Genomic DNA, 25474 nt, shown 5'->3' on the forward strand with positions numbered 1-25474 from the left:
AAAGAGCAGCAGGCAGACGGCTAGTGTGACACATGCTTGGATGCTAGTGCTGCTGCTACAAGTGTGTCAAAAGTAGACCGCTGTAATACCTATAAAGAGCCATTCAGCATTCACACTCTTCTAATCTTCCTCTGCCATCTCTGCTATATGAGTGAATCACCTGAGCACTAAACGCCACGTGACTAATCACCCTAGAGCCACAGGAAATGACATCATGACAACACTGATCGGCTGATGGCAGCACACACACACACACACACACACACACACACACACACACACACACACACACACACACACACAAATTCCAAACTCTACACTAGCAACTAGGAAGCAGCAGGCAGAAATAAATAAATAATATTTCACACTTTTAAGAGACATGCAAAATAAATATCTAATTGGTAAAAAATAGGTGAAATAATGAAATATATGAAATAATGAAGCATAAAGGCTTTTATAAAATAGGTGCAACAGCAATATTATAAAAGACAGCAATATTCAATAAATGACAAAACTTATTAAGAATGTGTGTGTGTGTGTATAATTTTATTATATATATCATTATAATAAGTGTTATAATTTATAAATCATATATTAAAAAATTAAGTAGATGTAAAAATCTGAACTATAATAAATTACAATAAAATATAATAAAAGAGATGCAACAGCAATATTATAAAAGACTCCAATGTTCAATAAATAATAAAACTTATTAAAACAATATTTATTTCATGTTATGTCATGGTTAAAAATACAGGATTAGAAAAAATATTTTATATAAAAAAATTTTTTTAATAACATGTAAAACACATGCTATAATGGAATGTGCAACAGCAATAATAAGATTAAATGAATATAATTATAATTTAATATAAATATAATAATAAATATACATATAATTTTTTAATAAAATTATATATTACAGCTTCAAAATATGTCTCATCCCATAATAATTACTAACTGTTTTGTTTTTGTTTTTAAGTGTCACAAAATATGAAGCTGTTTTTGCACTGATGCTTGACGTACGACTGATTTTTTATGCATCATATGCTATTTTGATTTGTGTCCTTTAAGTTTGAACAAAAGGATAAACTATCTTTCATTTGTAAATGTGAACTGTAAATTTGTATAAAAAGATATTTAATACTCTGAAATATCAGATCACATGGTTACATCATATACAAACATTTTTAATGTTTATACTGTGATATGCACCATAATCATGATATGAAATTACTCGTTAAGAGAACCAAAGACAAATGGATGGCTCCCTCATCTGAGGAGGAGTTTGGTCATACCTCACACCGCACAAACCTGCATACTGTAGACGTATGAAAACAGAAACAGCATGTGGAGCAGGGCGCCTGCTGACAGCGCGCTCCAAAGCTATTCATCATCCCTGCGCTTATAGAGCTGTTGTGCTTCTGTACAGCACTGCTAGCCTACACACTCACAAAAGCATTAAAAGCAACTCATTATGTCTGCAGAGCGTGTGGCATCACAACAAAAACAATGTAGAGCTCGCTCCGGCTCATCAGCAACATTAGCGCTTTGTCAGCCAAACAAGCTAACTAGCTGGCTGCTCGTGTTGTTTGTCTTTAGGTTAAAAGCTTCTTACAGGTATATTGGGGATTGTTTTTTTTCTCCACCGGAGACACTTTCCCTGAGTGTGAACTTAATTACTCTGTCAAAGAAGAGGCTCATTAGCGCCTCGCTAAGACTCCCGTACTCTGGGAAACACGCTCATCCAGCCGGCTAACACGCCAACACCTGATAACAACTTGTTTTCCATTTAAACACCTTGCTTTTCCACCTAAATAGCTTTTTCTTTCTTCATTAAGTAGACAGAGATGTATTTCTGTGGGCAATCAGTAGGGGTGATGTGGCGTAGCGGCTAAAGTTATGCCCTCGATCATGACGCCTAACCCCGGGCTAATCCTGAGGGGATTGTTCCACTGACAAGTGTACTGTGAGTCACTCTGGATGAAAGCGTCCACTACATACTAAGCACTTTGGCCCAGGCTAATGCACTGCTGCTATGTTCACTTACATCACACACTAAAAGATGTACTTTGCTGTTAATGAGAAAGTCAATATACTTTTGAGTGCATATAAAAATGTGGCCTATATTATGACATTTTGCCCATATTGTGACATATTTCCACATCATAAATATGCATGAATGAAGGCATGAATACTGTCAGCAAAATAAAAAAATAAATAAGTAATGCCTGAATAAAATTAAATCAAACAACTTCAGCTAAATAAACAACTTATGCTAAATTAAAATAATTAAATAAACACAATAACTTCAGCTAAATAAATACACAAGTAAATAAATACATAACTTATGCAGAATAAAACTAATTGATAAATAAAATGACTTCAGCTGAAAAGTGCATAAATAAATAAATATTTTAACATCATCTAAATAAATACATTAAAAAATAAATACATAACTTCTGCTGAATTAAAAATAAATAAACAATTTAGTCTAAACTTAGATGTATAAATAAACCAAATAAAATAAAATAAAAAATAAAATAACTTCAGTCAAATATTTAAATATGATGCTAAATAAAAATAAATAAATAAAATAACTTCAGCTAAAAGAATGCATAAATAAATAAATGAATAACATGCCAAATAAATGAATTAATTAAATAAAATGTCTTTAGCTAAATAAAAGCATATTTTTAATATATATATATATATTATATATAATAATATATATTAAATTCATTTAAATAAATGCATAAATAATTAATTAACTTCTGCTAAATAAAAATAATTAATAAAAATAACTCTATTCAAATTCATCTTTAATAATAGTATAAAGAGCTACTATTTTAATTCAGCTAAATAAATACATACATTTGTAAATAAATAAAATCTGCTAAATAAAAAAATAACTTCAGTTGAATAAATAAATTAATTAATAAATGAAGAAAGATCGAAAGAAAGAAAAAGAAAGCTTAAAAAAATTAATGTTGCAAAAAATTCTGCCAATTTTCCATTGATTTCCTCTTCACAGCTAGATTTTATTCTCATTTTGGAGGTTGCATCTGAGCCAGGCTTGTACCCACACATTAAAAAAACCAATGCTCTGCCATGACAGTTGACTTGAAAGAGAAAACTGGCTGTAGAAGGCAGTTTATGCTAAAGCTTGCATTAGCGCCTCTTGCGCAGCATTTACTGGTGCAGGAACGCAACGACGCAGGAAATCATAATGTAAAGTCTTCCCTATAGATCTGAAGCGAGCACATGGGGACAGACTGACCCCGCTGGACGCCGCTGAGACATTCTGACCCCCGGTGTAGGCGGCACTGTAAACTGCGGCAGTCCGACTTAATTTGAACTTCACACGCTTGCTTGCTCTTTGCAGCAGAGGCCGCCGGGGAGCCGGGGAAAACAACAAGATCAAAGTCAGACTAAATGGAGTCTTTCCTCCGCCGGCTGACCGTACTCACCACGGGCGTCTCCTCACATCATACAGGTCAATCTTGTTGGGTGCTCTCCACTTTGTGGCTAGAGAGAGAAAACACAACACACTCAGAGTTTGCTGTCAGAAATGGATGTACTGTGGTTTACAGAAGAGCTTTACCTGGGTAGTATCTGGTGACTCCGGTGGAGCTGCCGAACACCTGCCAGCGCAGCGAAGGATCCTCACGACTGTTTTCAATGAAGACCCTCTCCAGAGACTGAGTCCAGTTCAGCTCGTTGAGGATCGTGGGAGCTGCAGGAGATCACGAAACATTATAGTCTGTGGACAAACCTTTTGCTATTTCAAACTAGACAAGCTTCAATCATTCACATTTGATTTCAATTTTGCTTTGGATTCATATAGTTTTAGTTTTTAAAATTATTATATATATACAGCAAAGATGCATTAAATTAATCAAAAGGCACATTAAAAGCAATTATAATGTTTATTTCAAATAACTCCAGAAAAACGCATGTTTTCCATAAAATATTAAACAGTTCAAACTATTTATTACAGTATTAAATGTTTTCAACATTGATAATAATAATAATAAATGTTTCTTGAGCAGCAAATCAGCATATTAGAATGATTTCTGAAGGATCATGTGACACTGAAGACTGGAGTAATGATGATGAAAATTCAGCTTTGATCACAGGAATAAATTACATTTTACAATACATTCAAATAGAAAGCAGTTATTTTAAATTGTAATCATATTTTATGACATTACTGCTTTTTCTGTATTTTTGATCAATTAAATGCAGCCTTGCTGAGCATAAAATACTTATTTGAAAGACATTAAAAAATCTTACTGATCCAAAATAGTATATTTTATTTTCCTTTTGATTTTTTATTGTAAAGCTTTGTTTACAAATTTGCATCTTTTCTCAAAAGGTCTTTACATCCTGTGCTTTATCATAATTTCTGTGCTTTTTAAAAATAAAATTCATCATTACCAATGTTAAAAGTGACATAAGACAATCCATAGAGGTGATCTGTTGAAGAACATGCTAAGTAACGGGGAACGTGGCCTTTTAAACTGCAGACAAACAAATCCTCATATCCACAAACAATATCAAACCAAAAAACGAGAGGCAGATATTTCGGATAACAGAGAGACACGCATCAGAGCTCCATAAATATGGAAATATTCAGAGAAGCACTTGTGACTGTTGCGAACGGTCAGACATCATCTATCCCTGCGGTGTCCGAGGAGAGCGTTCAGACATCACGCCTGATCTTGGACAAGGTTATCACTGTATGGAGGGAGAAACCACCCACTTCTGTTCCACACACACGCTTAAAGGAGAAACCAGCAAAGGTTTTTACAACACTTCTGTACTGTATGTACTGCTGCTCTAAAGATGCAATATAACATCAAGAAGTTTATCAAAAAGAACAACCAAAGACGCAATGACAAAACCTGACTTGTTAGATGCTACATTTTATAGACGGTTAGAGAGCATATTATTGGACACAGTTTGTATATACGCCAGTCAAAACAGATCATTTTTGGTCTATTTTGGTCTTAGAAGAGAAAAACTGTACATTTTAAAATTTACACTACTGTTCAAAAGTTTGGGGTCAGAAAGATTTTTTACATTTGGTGAGTCATTTCTGCTCACCAAGGCTGCATTTATTTGATCAAAAATACAGTAAAAACAGCAATATTGTGAAATAATATTTTAAAATTTTAAATAACTGTTTTCTGTTTGAATACATCATAAAATATCATTTATTCCTGTGATCAAAGCTGAATTTTCAGCATCATTACTCCAGTCTTCAGTGTCACATGATCCTTCAGAAATCATTCTAAAATGCTGATTTGCCACTCAGTAAACATTTCTTATGATTATCAATGTTGAAAACAGTTGTGATGCATTTTCCCCCAGGACTTATTGATAAATAAAAACTTCAAAAGAACAGCATTTATTTGACATTTTTGTAAATGTTGAAACATTTATGAAACATTGAAACATTATAAATGTCACTTTTGATCAATTTAATGCATCCTTGCTGAATAAAAGTATTAATTTCTTAAGAAAAAAAAAAACTTCTTTCAAACTTTTGAATGGTAGCATATATTATGTACACTAGCTTTTAGATGACCTTTTTGATTTCAGAGGTCTTTGTGCTTGGTCATAAAGTTAATAAATCCATCATTAGGTTAGATCAGCAAGGCAGAAAATGCCCTTTATAAAAATACAAATCTAAAACTGTGTCTGAAACAAAGCCAGCAGCCTTACTGATTTGCAAAATAAAACAGTTCTGCATGAAAATACAGAAACTGGCTTAAACAAATGCACCACAACATCATGTCTGATGATCTCGAACTGATTCAAGTGAGCTTTAGAGAAGACTAAGCAAATGTTTAATGATCATTTATATCTCAGCTGGATGAAGGAATGTTCTGCACACACTGGATTCGGTTGTCTCTTGATATCTTCCCACCTCCATACACCACTTGAAAAGGTGCGCTAGATTTCTTTAAAGGGATAGTTCACCAAAAATGAAAATTTTGTCATTAATTACACACCCTCATGTCATTCCAAACCCGTAAAACCTCTGTTCATCTTCGGAACACAAATTAAGATATTTTTGATGCATTCTGACAGCTCTCTGACCCTCCCATAGACAGCAAGGGTACTACCACAATCAACGTCCAGAAACGTAGCAAGGAGATCGGTAAAATTATCCACGTGACATCAGGGGTTCAACCGTTATATTACGAAGCTAGGAGAATACTTTTTGTGCGCAAAAGAAAAAAAAAGACTTTATTCAACAATTCATCTCCTCTGCGTCACCCTAGCACCATTTTGGAGAGTATCCACTGAACACAAACAGCGTATGTTGTTCTGTGTCAGCTGCACCACGTGGATACGTTGTTTTCGTTCAAATCAAAGCACAAACAACGTAGAAAACACAACAGCATACGCTGAGGAGACGAATTGTTGAATAAAGTCGTTTTTTTTTTCTTTTGCACACAAAAAGTATTCTCGTAGCTTCGTAATATAACGGTTGAACCCCTGATGTCACATCGATTATTTTACTGATATCCTTGCTACATTTCTGGATGTTGATCGTGGTAGTACCCTTGCTGTCTATGGGAGGGTCAGAGAGCTCTCAGATTCCATCAAAAATATCTTAATTTGTGTTCTGAAGATGAACGGAGGTCTTACGGGTTTGGAACAACACGAGGGTGAGTAATTAATGACAGAATTATCATTTTTTGGGTGAACTGTCCCTTTAACTGACAGCTCTATGCAAGCGTACTCCACTTTTGTCCTTTGGTTTTGGAACCCTGCGCTGCGGTTCCTCCGCATGGCTGTCTTCTCCACTCAGCTCTCTGTTGTCCTCCTCTGTCTCTGTTTGTTACACTCAGAGTGTCACTAATGTCTCTCCATCTTTTGTGGTCTCTCCGTCTCCAGCATCCGATCCACAGCTACCCACCTACATGACACGCAGTGCAAATGCTGACCTGACACTGCCAGAAAACATCCTCCTCCATCCATCTCTTCCTCTTCTCTTTTCCTTCACATCCTTCTTATTGAACTAACACTCTCTCATTCACTTCCTTACTCTCTGCTTCCTTACACAATCTATCTATCTATCTATCTATCTATCTATCTATCTATCTATCTATCTATCTATCTATCTATCTATCTATCTATCTATCTATCTATCTATCTATCTATCTATCTTCTGCAGAATGCAGTATGTATACAGTTCCCAGTATGTCAACTTTTTGTATGCATGCAATAACTGGATGATGTACTACATTTGATAAAATGTGCATGAATGTATGCATGCAACTAGAGCACATGAGACTGCATCCCACGATGCAATGCAGTTCACATTGCATCATTATTCTCCCTCAAACTGCCAAAAGTAAGTGATAAATGTACAGCAAGTCAGTCATCACAAAATACATTTTATATATATACATACATATATATATATATATATATATATATGTGTGTGTGTGTGTGTGTGTGTGTGTGTGTGTGTGTGTGTGTTTGTATGTGTTTGGGTGGGTGGGTGTGATTTTGAAAGACTTTTATGCTCACCAAAGCAGCTTTTATTTGATCAAAAATGTGTTAAAAACAATAAAATTTTTAAATATTATTACAATTTCAAATAACTGTTTTCTATTTGAATATATTGTAAAATGTAATTTATTGCTGTGACGCAAAGCTGAATTTTCAGCATCATTCCTCCAGTCTTCAGTGTCACATGATCTTCAGAAATCATTCTAATATGCTGATTTGCTGCTCAAGAAACATTTCTGATTATTATCAATGTTGAAGTCAGTTGTGCTGCTTCATATTTTTTGGAAACAGTGATACATTTTAATTTTCAGGATTCTTTCATAAATGGAAAGTTCAAAAGAACAGCATTTATTTGAAATGCCAATCTTTTGTATAGTACTAAACGTTAGTAACATCAGGTTAAAGAGCACAAATTCTAAAGCTATAGCAGCTCTGCTATAGATTATGTTTTTTTACTCTTCCATATCAGTGTCTGACGTTTAAGTGTGTGTATACATAAGTGTGTCATTGAGTCAAGGATACAAGGATACACACAGTTTATAGCATTATCAGACACACACAGGGTGGTATATGCAGATTCAACCACACCGGAGTGGACAGCAGCTGAGACAAACTCTCTCTCTCACTCACACACACACACACACACACACACACACACACACACACAGGGCTGTGGCAGGTCGTCTAAGAATTACGAGGGCTGGGTAGATAAGGAAACAGACGCAAAACAAAGGCCCTGGTTGATTTATTTACTGCGTGCACCGGACAATTGATAAAAAGAAAAATATCCTCTCAGGGAAAATTTGTGTGTGGCGGGATGGCGCTCCATGGGGACCATCCTTCAAAATAATTGTGTGTGTGTGTGTGAATCCATCACGCACAATCCCTCAGACACTTTTAAGAGCAGCGGTTGTGCTGAACGCTTGGTCTGTTATGGAGCAAAGCACCACACGAGGAGCGGCCCAGGTTACGAGGCCGATTTATGGGGTGTGCTGAGAGCCAGAAATCCTTCATACCTTATGCCGTCATGCTTATTACTCAGTAAAACAGCTCTACAGGACTCCATGTGCTGGATGAGAGCTGTTCAGCGCGGCTGCTGAATGAAGGAGGATGTTAATATCGATGTTTTTCAACATATACAAATCTGTGGTTATAAAAATGTGCACATAAAGAGGTTATATTCTTGTTATTCATTCTTGAATAACTGTTACAAACCATTTCAATAAATAAATATATAAAATGGATAATTCTGATTCGAATTTCTGGCTGGATCAGAGTTCACTTTCATTATTGATTCAGTCAGATTGAATGAGTCATTAAGATTGATTTGACTGACGCACTGAAAATAACCAACTCAAAAGCCACTATAAGTTATAATCTATACTAATACTTGAAATGTTATCGATAAAAATATAATATTTTAGTATTTTGCAAATATATAATTTCATTTTTTAAATAATATTTTATGATAAAAAATATATTTACTATTTATTTTATATATTTATTAATTACATCTATTTAAACAATAATAACACAATTTTAACTATATTTAATAATTTTAACATCAACTTAACATGAAAAACATGTCCAAAACCACACGTTTGCAGTACACAGACAATTTTAATTGAATTAAATCATTTTTTAATAAAAGACAAACTATTGTTTTTAATATTGTTTTTATCATATGTATAAATAATAATATATATTATAAAATCCTTATAAAAAATGCTGTTACAGCATACATAATATTATTATTATTTTTTAAAGTACTTAATTTACAACATTTATTTAAAACCAGTCTTTTTAGATGAGCTTATTCCGTTTGATTTTTTTCAATGTTTATATCTGTTTTATATATGTTATACATTTTTTTATGCTATATGTGTTTTTTAATTATTATGCTTTATTTCTTTTTATGCTTTTTTATTGTGCTCGTAATGTGTCATTGAGTGTCATGAAAAAGACCCATAAATAAAATGTATTATTATTGTTTATTTATTTACAAAATTTTTGAACTATGTACTGTTTGAAGAAGTTTTAAAAAATGGTCAGCCAGCTCTATAATTTCTTAATGTTTGCCAAAATTATGAGAACATCATATACAACTCTATAGAAGAAGAAGAAAAAAAAGTAAAATGCTGACAATTTAATCCAACCCATATAAACATTTTTTTTTGCAGTTTGTTTGTAACAGTTAGTGTAAAATCACCCAATCTTACTGCAATTTTGCTGTTTAACATTTAAGACAGGGAACAAACATACTCTCACATTCTGTATTTGTTGTACATTCACATTCACAGCTCTCAAACTGAAGCATCCACACCTGAGCACATCAAGGCCACATCCACAATCAGTGTCAGCAGTCTGTCAGAGCAGTGGCTCATATGTCATAACACACACCCTGACCTCAGGTGATGGAGCGAACACGATGATACAGACACACAACGCACGATCTGGAAGAACGATAACCCAACAAACCACAGCAACAACCAGCCATCAGGCCATCAAACATATACATGCATTAATAAGGCAAATATACTTCTGTACTCAAGTACTTCAAGTTTGACAATACTATATGCACTCTCAGTGTTATTTTAGTTTAATTTATATACTACTGTAGTATTTACTGTATTAATATTTTGAATAAGCTTTTATTTAGGCATTTTCAGTTATCATGTTAATGTTAGTTTTATATATATATATATATATATATATATATATATATATATATATATATATATATATATATCTATATATTCTATTTAGGTTCAATGTATTTTTGTTTTAGTTTTAGTGATTTTAGTACTTCAACATAAACTTAATTTCAGTTAGCCAAGGCAACAACTTATATAATTATATACATACATTTTTTATATTTCTATTTTATTTCAGCTTTATTTCAATTAAAGATGATTTTTAAATAGTTTTGGTTAAAAATATAAACACTAAAATTACTGAAATAGTATTTTCTTGTAAAACGCACACTACAGTAATCTTTATTTTATTTACTATGAAAAATCTTCTTTCATAGTGTATGAATGAATCAACCTCACAGCACAAATGCAACCCCCCCCCCCCCAAAAAAACATTTAACAACTAAAATGAACATGTCAGTGCATGCATTTGGGGCTAATATTGACCACGATCCCTGGCACTACACATGTATGGTCAACTGATTAGATTTTACAGAGAAAAGGTTACACTAAATTTTTCTTAAAGGGGAAAACGGATGAAACTTTCAATTTCTTAGTTTTTTTGTGTGTTTAGTTAGGTTTCTGCTCAGAAAAGCTAAAATGAAAACACAGCCAATTTGTTATGGGCTGTCTGAGTCTGAAACTCTGTTTCAGTTTGCAACTGGTTTCTACATATATAGCTGGCTATTTGAATAAGACCACCTTATTCAAATAGCCACGCCCCACAGAAGGGAGGGGTGGGGTGAGCAGTAGCTCATTTTCATTTAAAGTGACATGCACCGAAATGAGTCGCTGTGAACAGAGCTGTTTTTGACAAGGTAAAAAGGGTGTTGTTTAACAAGACCATTGAGTAATTTTAGCCTTAGTATGTTACAGACATTTCATGAAGACCCTAAAGAATCATACTAGCTTGTGGAAAATGGTAATATGATTTCCCCTTTAAAAGTTCAAATAATAGGTTAAATTGTATGCAAGAATCTAAATGATTCACATAGGTTTAAACATTTTGAAAAACAGAAATGTTAATATAAAAGGCAGATTATGGTTTGCTAACTAAACCATGTCTCCAGTTAGGTTTTGACCACATATAGTATTCACATATAGTATATATATACAGTGGGGAAAATAATTATTTGATCCCCTACTGATTTTGTAAGTTTGCCCACTTACAAAGAAATGAAGGGTCTATAATTTGTATGGTAGGTTTATTTTAACGGATAGAGAGAATATTAAGCAAAAAATCCAGAAAAAAAACACTGTACAAAGGTTATAAATTGATAAGTATTTGATCCCTAAGCAAAACTTGGTGGAGAAACTCTTGTTGGCAAGCACAGAGGTAAGACGTGTCTAGAATAACAGAAAAAAACACAACTGCTTACGGAGGGCAGAATCTCAGAACTGCTGGCGGAAAAATGGAAAGCGAGAAAAAAATCTTTAATTAAAATGATACTGTAACCAATAAACAGCGGAAATATAATTTGTGAATGTGCTGGTGAATGAAGGAAGGCGTTGGCTGCGTTAAGGTTTTTAATTAGTGTGGCGGAGAGCGATAGTGCCCCTTCACTGAGCAGGATGAGCACGCGGAGCGAGGAGGCGCTGAAGAGGAAGGGAAGAAAAAACTACTTAAATCCACTGTTTATAGCAGACCCACTTCTTATTGTAGAGTCACATCTCAAAGGGGGTTTGGTTATATCTCGTTTCCAGCAGAGGGAAGAAAATGAAATCTTGGGTTGGCACACACACAGATGCTGTGATTGACGTTGGTCTGATACTACAGTACAGTCCTGGTAATGACACGGTCAGGGTTGCCAGGTTTACACAAGAAAACCCGCCCAATCACTACTCAAAACTAGCCCAAAACTAGCCCAAAGGCGTTTCGAGGGGGTTCCCAGTTAAAAATCACGTTCCAGGGGGTAAAATACACATTTTTTGGTGGGGTTCCCCTGCTAAAATTCGCATTCCAGGGGATAAATATCATGTTATTGGACATGAAAAACAACCCACGGCAACAGTGTTAAAGTAGCCCAATTCAGCCCAAAGGCAACACTGGACACGGTCAGACTATACAGAAACTGTAAGCATGTAAAACACCATTAGAGGTTGTTGTAACACTTCCTGTGAAACTTCCTATAAATGCATTATAACGGAATTCTTAACTCACTATAAAGCATTCATAATGCCTTAGTATACTGTATAATCAACGAGGGACTGATCTGAGGGAGTTTGCCATGGAGTTCAGGAATGCTGCAAAGGGGCTGGGCTACAATGACTCCGCTCTTAAGGACTTATTCAGTTATGCCCTTGATGAGCCCATTAGTCACCGGAGCATGTCAGGATGCGATCATGTATCCTTTGAGGGGTTTGTGGAGTTCTTGACACATTCCCCAGCTAAGGGGGCTGCAGTGCCTTCTGTGATGGCCGTCAAGGCTGCAGCACCCCCCCGAAGGTGGCCGACGAAGCTGCAGCACCCCCAGTGGTGGCCGAAGAGGTTGCAGCGCCCCCAGAGGCAGCCAACAAAGCTGCAGCACCCCCGGTGGTGGCCAAAGAGGCTGCAGTGCCCCCGGAGGTGGCAGACGAAGCTGCAGTGCCACCCTCTCGGAAACAGAGGAGGAGGAGGAAGAATGGGTCCGCCTCGCCACCCCTAGAGGTGGTCGAAGAGGCTGCAGCGCCCCCGAAGGCGGCCGAAGAGGCTGCAGCGCTTCCAGCAGCAGCCGATGAGGCTGCAGCGCCCCCGAAGGCAGCCGACGAGGCTGCAGCGCCCCCACAGGTGGCCGAAGAGGTTGCAGAGCCCCCAGAGGCGGCCGATGAAGCTGCAGCGCCCCTGGTGGTGGCCAAAGAGGCTGCAGTGCCCCCGGAGGCAGCAGACAAAGCTGCAGTGCTACCCTCTCGGAAACGGAGGAGGAGGAGGAGGAAGACTTCTTCCGTCCTTTAAGGCCGGGAGGCCTTCCGGGAGCCTGGTGCCCTGCCGGCACCGCCCAAGCTCCTTGCCCTGCCGGCTCCGCCCAAGCTCAAGCTCCATGCCCTGCCGGCTCCGCCAAAGCTTAAGCTCCATGCCCTGCCGGCTCCGCCCAAGCTCAAGCTCCATGCCCTGCCGGCTCCGCCCAAGCTCAAGCTCCATACCCTGCCGGCTCCCTCCTTGAGGCAGGCTCCACTCTTGCTGCCTGCCAAGCTGCCGGCCCCGCCCTGGCCTCCTGCCCTGCCGGATACCCCCTGGCACCCTGGTTTACCTCTATCTCCAGGCCCTCTTCCACTACACGGGCCTGGCCCACCATCCCTCCCCCTGATCCACCTCCCTCCGGGATTTCTTTTGGTGGAGCGTCTGGAATTCGCTCCTCAAGGGAGGGGTTCTGTCACAGTCTTCAGCGGGTGTGCCCAGGATGGCCACCAGATGACACTGTTTTCTGTGAGCACATGGCTTGTGTTGTGTTTATTTGGTGCCATGTGCTCTCTCCTGTCTATTGTCTTCCCCCGCCCATCTTGTTACCTCATTATTGTTTAAGTTGCTCCACCTGTGTTTCCCTCGCTAGCCTCCTCATTTGGTTTCCTATTTATTCTCCTGGTGTCTGTAATCCCGTACTGATCCGTCGTTTTCTCATTGTGTGTGTTATGTCTGCATGTAGTGCAATTCCTAGCCTGCCTGTCTGTTTTTCCCCATCGGGGTTGTTTTAGTTTGTTTTTATTTCATTTTATTATTAAAAGAAAGAACCATTCATCCTGCACTTGAGTCATCGCTTCATCTCTCCACATGCACCGTGACAGGAGTTATTTATCTTTGTTAATGCTTGTTAATGAAAATAATAAAATACTGTTAATTTTTAGTTCAGGTCCCATTAGTTAACATTAGTTAATGCATTAACTAACATTAACTAACAACGAGCAATACATTTGTTGCAGCATTTATTATTAGCAGCATTAACAATATCTGTATAGATTTTTATTTGTAGTAGTAGTAGATATTAATCTTTTTTAACGCTTGTTAATAAATATAAAACTATTCATTATATATATTAGTACTAGTAGTTATTAACCTTTGTTAATGTTATTTAATAAAAAAAAATATATATATATATAAAAATAATAATATTAAAAGACACAACTTCTGATTTTAATAATGTATTAATAAATAGTGAAATTAACATTAACTAAGACTAATAAATTCTTTAGAAGTATTTTTCATTGTTTATGTTAACTACTAACGGATGGAACCTTTTTGTAAAGTGTCATTAAAATATCTGAGAAGTTAAACATAAATGAGACTTTCATTAAGACTCCTGAGTTATGAAAGAGCAACATCTGAGCACTAGAGTTTTTCTGCTTTCCGCTTAACACCTCGTCTGAGCATCGCACCACCCACCTCACTATGGCTTTCCTCCAGTGTCCGTTCAGTAATAGGCGTCGATAATTAGACGGAAACTGTGTGGCTGTTTGACCCGTGCTAATTAGAAAGTTTGCAGACTTGGCAGCGGAATTCATCGGCAGGATAATGAATCATAAAACGGTTCATTACAGGCGGGCAAGGAAACGTTCTCAGTCTCAATAAATGGCCAAGGAGGCCTGGCAGAGCTGCCAAAGCTGGACTCACACACACGCCGGCCCATTTACTGCATGAAGAGTGACACACACACACACAAAACATTTTCAATCAGAGCCACTGCTGTTAGCGGAAAGTTATTGCTTTGGTCTCGTTCTGTGTCTCAGACGTCCGCTTACATCAGCGCTACACAATACGGCCGCTAAAGCCTGACTGAGTCCTCACTCGAGCTGCGTGTGGATAATGAGAGCTGTGGAGAGTTTCTGATGGGACACAACCCTGTTTGTGACAAAGAAAAACACAGCGTTTGTGGTTTCTTTGTGATTTATTAGTAGGGTATGGAACGTTCAAAATAAATGTCCATCATGGCTGAAGAGCGTTGTGCACGATGCGAAGCAGAGTCACTGCAACCCCTTCAAGCTGTGACTTATTCACAATACAGCACGCCTCGAGTACCTTATTGCTTTTATACAACGTCTCATCTGCTGTGTCATTTATTTTTTAAACACCATATATGATATTTTTTTCACACACATACATCTGCTTATCTCTCAGCATGAGAAAACATCTGTTTTCTGTCTTTAAAAAAAGACTGAATCGCAGCACAGCGCGAGTTTGCAAGAGTATAGTGTAAATTCATGTAAATACAGAATCATACCTGAAACAGAAAACTAATAAATACAGTAATATTCCCTCCTCACGGAAACTGTGGGTTTCCATGCAAACGTGTCTCCCGCATGAGAAGAGTCAAAATGAAAGGTGAATGATGCAACATAACGCCAGCAGGGGTCACTCATACTTCATTAAATAAATAACAAACAGCTAATTTTGCTAAAATACATAATACATGCAATAGTTTTGACACTACTGTATATTGATAGTTTATGTCGCCAAGGATGGTTGCTAAGGGCAGTGATACACAGAAGCGTTGAGTGAAGCAGTCGTAGCCGTGCTTTATCGTGAATAAAACACAGCTGTTGACCAATCAGAATCAAGGACTGGAACTAACCGTTTTATGAGGAAAAACAACACTCTTACTATTGTTTACATGTATATTAAAATGAATGTAAAACTCAACAGATATGAATTATTCCTAGTACAATACTAACTAACTTTGAATAGGTCCGTTTAAATAGGTCCTATTATGCACTTTCATAAAGTCTTGGGGTGTACCAGAATAGGTTTTCATATTTGACTGTTCCAAAAACGCATTATTTTTCACATATTTCACACTACTGCAGAACCAGTCTCTCACAAACACTCTTGTTTAGTTCCTGTTGCGATGAAACGCCTCCTTCTGAAATACGAAATGTGCTCTGTATGGTTAGCCGGCCCAGTGCCCAATTCAGACCCTGAGAATGTTTACGAACAAGAGGATCGTGCAGAACCTTTGCAAAAATCAGTCACTTATGAGGATCCATCTCTATCCAACCCAGTAAGACCAGGATCATCCAATAATAAAGTAAACAGGGACAATTTTGGATTTGATTTTGGTTTTATAAAAGCAATAAGCCACTTACAGTGATTTTACCATGGTTAAGGGGTGTTAGGCATGAAGAGAATCAAGCAGGGTTTAAATTGGTCCTTTTTCAGATGAATTTACTTTGCGGGACTATCTACAAGCTCCACTCGCCATTTCCCGTTTATCTAGATGTGTTCATCCGCTGAACTCCTGACCCTCCAAGTGTCCGGTCAGGACATCTCCGTTGCCATGGTGATGTTTAATCCCTGTTGCCAGTCATGGTGATTTTTTTACCGGGCCGCTAATGCTGCTTTTCCTCCTCATCCTCCACTGTCCTCTAAGCTAAATTAGTAGCGCAGAGAGGTGGAGAGGTTATCGCTCATGTCTTTATTGAACTACAACTCCCTTGAGCCCACAGTCACACCACGTCACAGCGGACAGTCAAGACCTCACAAAAGTTTATTGATTAAAATAGTGTATTTCCAAAGTAAAAAAATTAAATACAGAATTCACAGTAGCAAGACTTGCTATTGTATAAATACATAATTCAAGAAAAGAAGAAATACTTGTTTACAATTTGTTTATATTTTCAGTTTAATTTTGGTTAAAGTTCTAGTAATTTTGTTGTGTTTTCATCATTTATTAATCATTTTTTTAATCTATGTGCATGTGTGTGTATGTAAAGTTTTAGTTTGTAGTTTTCAGATTGAGTTTATTTAGTTTCTTATATTAGTTTTTTTAGTACTTCAACTTAAACTAAATGAAAAATGTTGCCTTGGCAAATAGCTGAAATAAATGACTTTTGTTTAATATATATATAATCTTATTTGATATTGTATTTTATTTTATTTCAGTAAATGTTTAATTTATTTCAAGTAATGATTTTTTAAATGTTTGTATTTCACATTTAGTTTTAGTTCACAATAACAATAACCCCATATACACACATCGAAATTGAAAAACAAAATATATATATTTGAATTCTTTTAAATTCATGCTCCTGGTCCAAATGTACCCCTAATAAAAAATAACATATAATAAAATAAAATAAAATAAAATAACAAAATGGAATAGAATCAAATAAAAAATAAATGTACAGTATGTGTGTAAACCACTAGGCCACGGATCCAATGTTTTTTACTTCTATTTATGCAATAATTACAATTACAATTACAATTGCAATAAAAACAGTCATCTAGAACACAGATGAAATATACAGTATGTTGTTCACAGTTTACATATCCATCTCAAATAACCTGTGTTATTTTTCTCAGTCAGAGAAACATCCGTGTTATGCATCAAAGAGACTCCCAGAGACCCTCTATAGAGTGACATGTGATGGGTATGTATCAGAGCAGAGCAAAGGTAGCAGCGTCCAAATGTTTGATCACACTCTGCCAGCATCCATCTTCCAACAATCATCCATTACCCATAAGCCCACAAACATCCACAGACACTCAGGACATTCTACAAACATCCGTCCTAGTCAACACACTAACAAATCACCGAGCGACGCAGAAACACTTTCTAAACACCAAAAGAGTGAACATTTTTCTCCTAAAGCTGTACTCTTAAAATCTAGTTTATATGCATGTGTAGTTTAAAATTGTCTGCCATTAGACCGTTCTGTGTGCCTTTAAGAACATGCACGTTGAATCTTGCTATCATTTCGAAGGACCGCTCAAGGGATTCCCAAGAGATTTTTATCAGAGGTACAATACTTCAGTTGTAAAATCCTCCACAGACATCAGACAGACAGATATCACATCATGCACACAAACCGCTCGGCTTAAAATGAGAGATGAAAATGCTTCAGTAACACTTTCCCACGAGGAAAGAGGTAAAACATGGTTCACATCCAAATAAATCCTACTAAACAGTACAGTAACACAGCCAGTGATCATTAGACACAGCTAATAAAAGAAAATGTATATAAGGAGTTGTATCTGATCTTTAAAAATGAAGTTGATTTATATTTAATTACAGTTCTGACTTAACCAAAACTAGTTCATTTAGATCAGAAGTTCTCAACGGGTGATTCACGACCCACTGGTCACAGGTTTGATTTGATAGAATAGGGAAAAAACAATGCAATGCAATTACTACTGTAAAATGCAACAAACAATGTTATCATGTATAATAAGCAAAATAGACTTATTAATCAGATCCTGTGTGGATGTTAAAGGGAGTGTGTCCAAACAAACTGCAAATGAATCCTTCACAAGTTAGTCGAAGTAGACAGATGTCAACATGGACAGGTTATGCGACTTGCTCTTATCCTCAAAAGCCATCAGTAAAAGTATGCAAGGTAAAATGTGATAGAATAACACAATACAAAATGCAAGACAACATAGAAATAGTAAATTTTCCCATTCAATTTAGCAAATTGTTGAGCCAATGCAGTCCAGTAATATTATCGATTTTAAGTACTTTCTTGTTCATTTTTGAGGAAAGAACAGTTTTCATACAGTAAAAACAGTAATATTGTGAAATATTATTACCATTTAAAATAACTGTTTTTTTATTTGAATATATTTTAAAATATAATTTAGGTTAAGGTGTCCTTGTTACAGTGTAATTATACATATAAGTACTGAGTAATATTAATTAACTACATGTACTTATTATATGGTTAGGTTTAAGATTTGGGTTTGGCTTACTGTAGGGTTACTTGCATGTAATTATGCATAATTAATTGTTATTATAATAGTAAGTACATGTAACATGTGTAACAAGGACACCTTAAAATAAAGTGTTACCATAATTTATTCCTGTGATCAAAGCTGAATTTTCATCATCATTACTCCAGTCTTCAGTGTTACATGATCCTTCAGAAATCATTCAATGCTGATTTGCCACTCAAGAAACATTTCTGATTATTATCAATGCTGAACAGTTTGTTGCTTAATGTTTTTTTGTGGAACCCATGATGCACTTTTATTTTCAGATTATTTGATGAATAGGAAGTTCAAAAGAACTGCATTTATTTGAAACAGAAATATTTAGCAACACAATAAATGTCTTTACTGTCACTTGAATGCATCCTTGCTGAAAGAAGTATTAATTTCTTTAAAAAAAAAAAAAAGCTACTGTTGCCAAGCTTTTGAACAGTAGTGTATGTGTTTGTTGTCAGTACTCACAGCCTTTGTAGATGTCAGTAGGAATCTGTACGGCTGTATATGAGTAGTTGACTTTATTCTTGAAGTTGGGATCATCCACAAACTCCAAAGAAAGAGAGTTTGGATTTCCCAAGAGGTTTTCTACATCAACATCATCCGGCTGCAACAAGAAGAAGCAGAGAAACATCAGCATACACACACACACACACACACACACAACGAATGCATTGATTGACACACAGCAAACCAAAAAATCATTTAGACACACACACACACACACGCATCCATGATTAATTAGACAAACACTAATTACACTGACATGACAGGGGTAATCATGCCTCCACAACTCAAAGGTGGCGGCTCTTTGGAGGAAAAGCCGTAATACATCGCCAGTCTATTCATCCACAACACAATACAACAGCAGGTATCAAAGTGTTCGCAAATTGCAAAAAAAATCAATTAGCGTCGGCGATGGCTATCACATTCGCATTGAAGTCCTTCAGGCGATTAACCATGCCAATAAATCATCACAGTGATTGCCGAATGACGACCGCTCAACCCTCGACTTGAGTCCGCCACACAGGCAGCTAATTGGCATTTTAATGCATCTTGAATCAAAATTTGACTCAAAAAGTCTGGCTTTGAAAGAACTTCAGTGAGTGAAAGTATTAAGCCAGCAAAAAAATTAATAAAAAATGGCAGGATCACAGGATTTTAATGGTTTGCATTTATTAAATACCTCATTCTTGTATGCTAAGCATAAGAATTCAGTCTATGCATAAACTGCATGATAATTGCATTTAGTTGGAATGCTGCCACTTCCATACTATTTTTTCACAATGCATACTATGTACAATGCCGGACAGAAGTTTGGAATAATTCTGATTTTTTTATGTTTTGAAAGAAGTCTCTTCTGCTCACCAAGGTTGCATTTATTTGATCAAAAACACAGTAAAAAGTGTAATATTGTAAAATATTATAACCTAAAATAAATGTTTTCTATTTTAAAAAGTAAGTTATTCCTGTAATGCAAAGTTGAATTTTCAGCATCATTACTCCAGTCTTCAGTGTCACATGATCCTTCAGAAATCATTCTTAAAAAAAAAACTACATTTGCAAAAATGTGCAAGATACAACCAGTATCCCACAATGCAATGCGCTCAACTTGATAATTTTCAGTGAGATAAACAAACCTGAAATGATAATCATGATTCATATCCCTTTCATTGTTTCAAGCACAAGACAATTTTACACAAAATTGGATTAAACATGCAAAATAATTAAGAATATGGCAAATTTTGTCATCTTTAATCTTCAGTCTGACCTTTTCTTCAATAATCATTATTCAATAATTTTCCACTCACTGTGGTTCATTAATCTTTCTCTTTGTCTTTGATTCTTCATCTCACAATCAAACACCCTTGCCTTCATGGCAGGGTGAAGTGTGGTGTAGAGTAATAGAGTGGCAGGAGTTAATTGGGGTTGACATAGCAAACACGGATTGTTTTTTTTTGTTTTGTTTTTTCCTCAAAATTAAATTCAAGCCTCCTGCCAAGTGTGAGGGCTGATTTATGGCCTGCCTTTAATTTTCTATTAAAATGCAATTATAAACTGTTGTTGAGCCGAACATGGAGACGGTGGTTTTCCTATACCCCTCAATGTGACATGAACACGCAGACACACATATAGAACGCAAATAACCTCTTGGAAATGGGAAAACCTTTTGGGATTTCTTTCGGTTTTCCTTGCAAATAATTTGAAATGACACGGTGCATTGACTTTACTCTTGACTAGCTCATATCTGACTCTAGGTAATAATGTTTTGGCTCCAGTTTCATACATGATTCGAAGCATTAATAATCAGAAATCTTTAGTAGGTAATGTTTAAAGACGAAACCCGGACCTGGATCAGCTAACCTGAACTAACAGGATTAACCACTTATTTAAAAAGTAGTTTTCAAATATTGATACTTATCTTCAGGCCATCCAAAATATAGACGAGTTTGTTTCTTCATCAGAACAGATTTGGAGAAATTTTGCATCACATCAATTGCTCACCAGTGGATCCTCTGCAGTGAATGGGTGCCGTCAGAATGAGAGTCCAAACAGCTGATAAAAGCATCACAATAATCCACAAGTAACTCACACCACTCCAGTCCATCAGTTAACATCTTGTGAAGTGAAAAGCCACATGTTTGTAAGAAACAAATCCATCATTAAGGTGGTTTAATAGTGCGCATGCGCGAGCGTGCAGCAGCTTGTTACAGTCGCTCTCCTTCTTTTCGTAATTTACTTATTATGTATCTCTCTTTCTTTTTAAATTTTTATGGTAATTAGTAATAAGCTTTTCCCTCTCTAATCATGCGATTTGAGAGAGTTTTTATATTAAGTTTTGCCATGGGACTTCTGTTTTTAACTCTCAGAGTGACCGGCGTGCAGCAACATGGTGCCGGCTCTTTTGTTTACACCAGCGATCAGCTGATCACATTGCAACCAGCCGGCATTTTTGATCCAACTTTGTATCGGACTTTAAACATCCCTGATGAGATACGAAGGAGGACAGTGAGAGGATGCAGAGGTGGAAGAAGAAAACGGCGAAGAGGAAAAGTCGAGCGGAGCAAAGCAGCGCACAAAGAGAAGGTGAGGAAATATAAGCCGTATCTCCCGTCTCTCATTATGGGCAATGTGAGGTCACTGGACAATAAGATGGATGAGCTGACAGCTTTAGTAAGAAGGGAGAACATCTTTCGCAAATGCAGTCTGATGTGTATTACGGAGACATGCTTACATGATGGCATACCCGATTCCAGCATTAATATAAACGGCTTCAGTGCAGTGCGGGGAGACCGGAGAAGAGAGGAGTGCGGTAAGAGGAGAGGAGGAGGACTGGCTGTTTATATTAATAACATGTGGTGCCACCCGGGTCATGTAACTGTGAAAGAGCGGGTTTGCAGCCCTGATATTGAACTTTTGGCTGTGGGGCTTCGCCCATACTACATGCCTAGAGAGTTCTCTCACGCCATTTTAATCGCCGTCTACATTCCTCCATCCGCTAATGCTGCGGGCGCATGCGATCTCATATACTCAGTCACTGCCAAACTTCAGACTCACCACTCCGACGCCTTGTATCTCATCTCCGGTGACTTCAATCAAGCACTTACGAAAACACTTCCTACCTTCACTCAGTATGTGGATTGTTACACCAGAAGTGTCAAGACCCTAGACTTGATGTATTCAAATGTTAAAGGGGCCTACAGCTCTTCAGCCCTCCCTCCACTAGGCAGGTCAGATCACAACCTGATCCATCTCCTTCCAATATACAAACCCCTGGTTCAGAGGCAACCTGCTACTGTCAGGAAGGTGAGGAAATGGTCTGATGAAGCCAATGCTGCCCTGCAGGAGTGCTTTGAGTCTACTAACTGGGAGGTGCTCTGTGAGCCACAGGGTGAGGACATTGACCAACTGACTGACTTTTTATATTATTATTTACATGTGTTATATTGTTACTTATTTATTTTTTAATTTTATTGATGTATAGGTATATATTTATTTATTATTTTATTACTTTCTTTCTTACTTGAGAGCAATTGTAACATGGAAAGCAATTTCCCTTTGGGATTAATAAAGTTTTTTGAATCATTGAATCTTGAATCTTAACTTTAAACCATTGCTTCCAGCTAAAATACGAATCCATAATAACACTTCCTCCAGATAAAAAAGTAATCTCATCTGAATCAGGAGAGAAATATGCACAGATCAAGCTCCATTTACAAGCAAAAACAGTCTAAAATAGATCTAAACAAATATCTTGGTGGATTATGATGTGGAAGATCAACAGGAGATGGACTTTTTCACTGGAGGAAGCATAATTATGCATTATGGACTGGTATTTTGGCCAGAAGCAACAGTTTAAAGTTAAAATTCCCTAATGATGGATTTGTTTCTTACAAACATGCAGCTTTTCACTTCACAAGATGTTAACTGATGGACTGGAGTGGTGTGGATTACTTGTGGATTATTGTGATGTTTTTATCAGCTGTTTGGACTCTCATTCTGACGCCACCCATTCACTGCAGAGCATCCACTGGTGAGCAATTGATGTGATGCAAAAGTTCTCCAAATCTGTTCCAATTATGAAATAAACTCATCTACATCTAAGATGGCCTGAAGATGAGTACATTTTTAACAAATTTTAATTTTTGTGTAAACTATTCCTTTAAATACAGCAGCTGTGTTCAGAATACATTACTGGTGGGTAATGCTGTTTTTAAAATTAGTACATGAAATAGTATGCAATATGCAATAATAAATGTTGAAAACAGTAGTGTGCAACACTTGTCACATGACTTCACTATTTTGCATGATTAATCCGTAGTGGTGTAAAGTAATAGTCTGTGAAATAAACAAAGGTTAATATAAAATGGATTTCATATTTTCAATTCATTTTTGTGTAAAAAGAGAAATCTTGATAACACCATATTGAGCAACTATAGACCAATATCAAATCTTCCTTTTATAGGAAAGATTATTGAAAAGGTAGTCTTTAATCAGCTGAACAAATACTTAAACTCAAATGGATACCTGGACAATTTTCAATCTGGTTTTCGACCGCATCACAGCACAGAGACAGCACTCATTAAGATAATAAATGATATTCGCTTAAATTCTGAATCTGGCAAAATATCAGTGCTGGTACTACTAGATCTCTGTCTTAACTTTTGGCATTCGGATCAAACGATGAGTCAAGATGATGTTATAAATGGTGGCTGATATTACTTACGGTTCTTTAGTCACACTGGGAATGGAAGGTCAAGTGAAGGACACTGCATTGAGGGATACAGTATTCAGTAGTTTTGCACTGCATATTCTGGCAAATGCAGAAGGTCATGTTGCATTTTCATGGCATTCATACTGCATACTGCAGAAATAGTAATATGCTAGCATGCTCTTCTGAACAAAGCCAATATGAAAATGACATTTTCAATACATTTGATTTAATTAAGGTGATATTTCAGAGTGCAACAGTATATACTGTAAAAAAAAAAAAAGCAAAGAAAAAGCAAAGAAGAAAAGATGCTAATATAAAAACAAACAGTGAATTTCTTTTCATATGTTATAAGCATAAACTTACGTAATTTTGTTGAAATTCTCATAAAACAAGACATCATATCTTCATTTCGCATCTCGACTAAAATTATCTTGATATAAAGATGTTTAGATATTTCTATTGATTACAAAAAGACAACCACCGAGAAAGATTTTTTATTATATTTTTTGCACTACATGCAACATTTAATGCCAAAACTTTATGAATTTAAGACTTAAGACCTTTTAATGCCTTAATTTGTGGAAGGGTGAATTAAGTCATTTTAAAGACCTGCATAAACCCTGGTCTACAGACATAAATTCACATACTGCAAAAATAGCATGTATGAAAGTATGTCATATTATGCTTCAGTACACTAATTGTAGTAGGTTAAAGTCCCCATGAAATCAAAATGAAAGTTTTTTGGGTGTTAGTATTAATATGTTAGTCTTAAGGTTATCTATAAGGCAGTGTGCTCCAAAACAGTGACAAAATTCGCATTTAGAAGATATAAGCATTCAAAGCTTGTAGTTCGTCACTTCCGCCAAAACGGCTCAACGATTTTTTTTGACGTCACATAATACTCCATCTTCTCATCAAATCTTCTGACCAATCAAACGCTCTCTAGAAGCCGAAGCGCCCGCCCCCTACACTATAAATAGACGCTGAAGCTGCCGCTGAGATCGGTCGCTTGTTCACAGTGTAGTATTTCCTGTACAGTGAATGGCACATAGTGAACAATGTAGGCGATAGGGAACGATTCAGACAGTGTAAATATGCTTTCGATTGGGGCAAATGAGGTCTGGTTTCACGTTGTTTCACACGAACTGCAGCAGTGCACACAGTCTGATCCGGACTTTGGCTACGGTCCAGAGACGCGATCGCACTGAGCGGATCATATGCGCGAGTCGGCATATATTAAACACTTTTAAACCTACACAGCCTCAGCATGATTATGATCACTATTTTGTTTTACTAAGAGTTTCATAGGGGGTAATCTATTAGACTGTGGCTGTCAAATGTGGCTTTACCAAGCTCAAAGGCTCTGAC

General features: G+C 36.6%; 1 protein-coding gene across 1 annotated transcript in view; it reads right to left on the reverse strand.

The window, feature by feature from the left end:
• The window catches only part of LOC107587574 (voltage-dependent calcium channel subunit alpha-2/delta-2-like), a 230694-nt gene that overhangs the window by 58944 nt on the left and 146276 nt on the right, over positions 1-25474 (reverse strand). The window contains exons 5-7 of the mRNA XM_016275397.1: positions 19360-19498; positions 3605-3736; positions 3471-3528 (exon numbers count right to left, since the gene is read on the reverse strand). Of these exons, the coding sequence (XP_016130883.1) occupies positions 3471-3528; positions 3605-3736; positions 19360-19498 (329 nt within the window). The remainder of the gene's footprint in view (positions 1-3470; positions 3529-3604; positions 3737-19359; positions 19499-25474) is intronic.

The sequence above is a fragment of the Sinocyclocheilus grahami genome, unplaced genomic scaffold (genome assembly GCF_001515645.1).
Source record: "Sinocyclocheilus grahami isolate Dianchi unplaced genomic scaffold, SAMN03320097.WGS_v1.1 scaffold94.1, whole genome shotgun sequence".
Taxonomy (NCBI): Eukaryota; Metazoa; Chordata; class Actinopteri; order Cypriniformes; family Cyprinidae; genus Sinocyclocheilus; species Sinocyclocheilus grahami.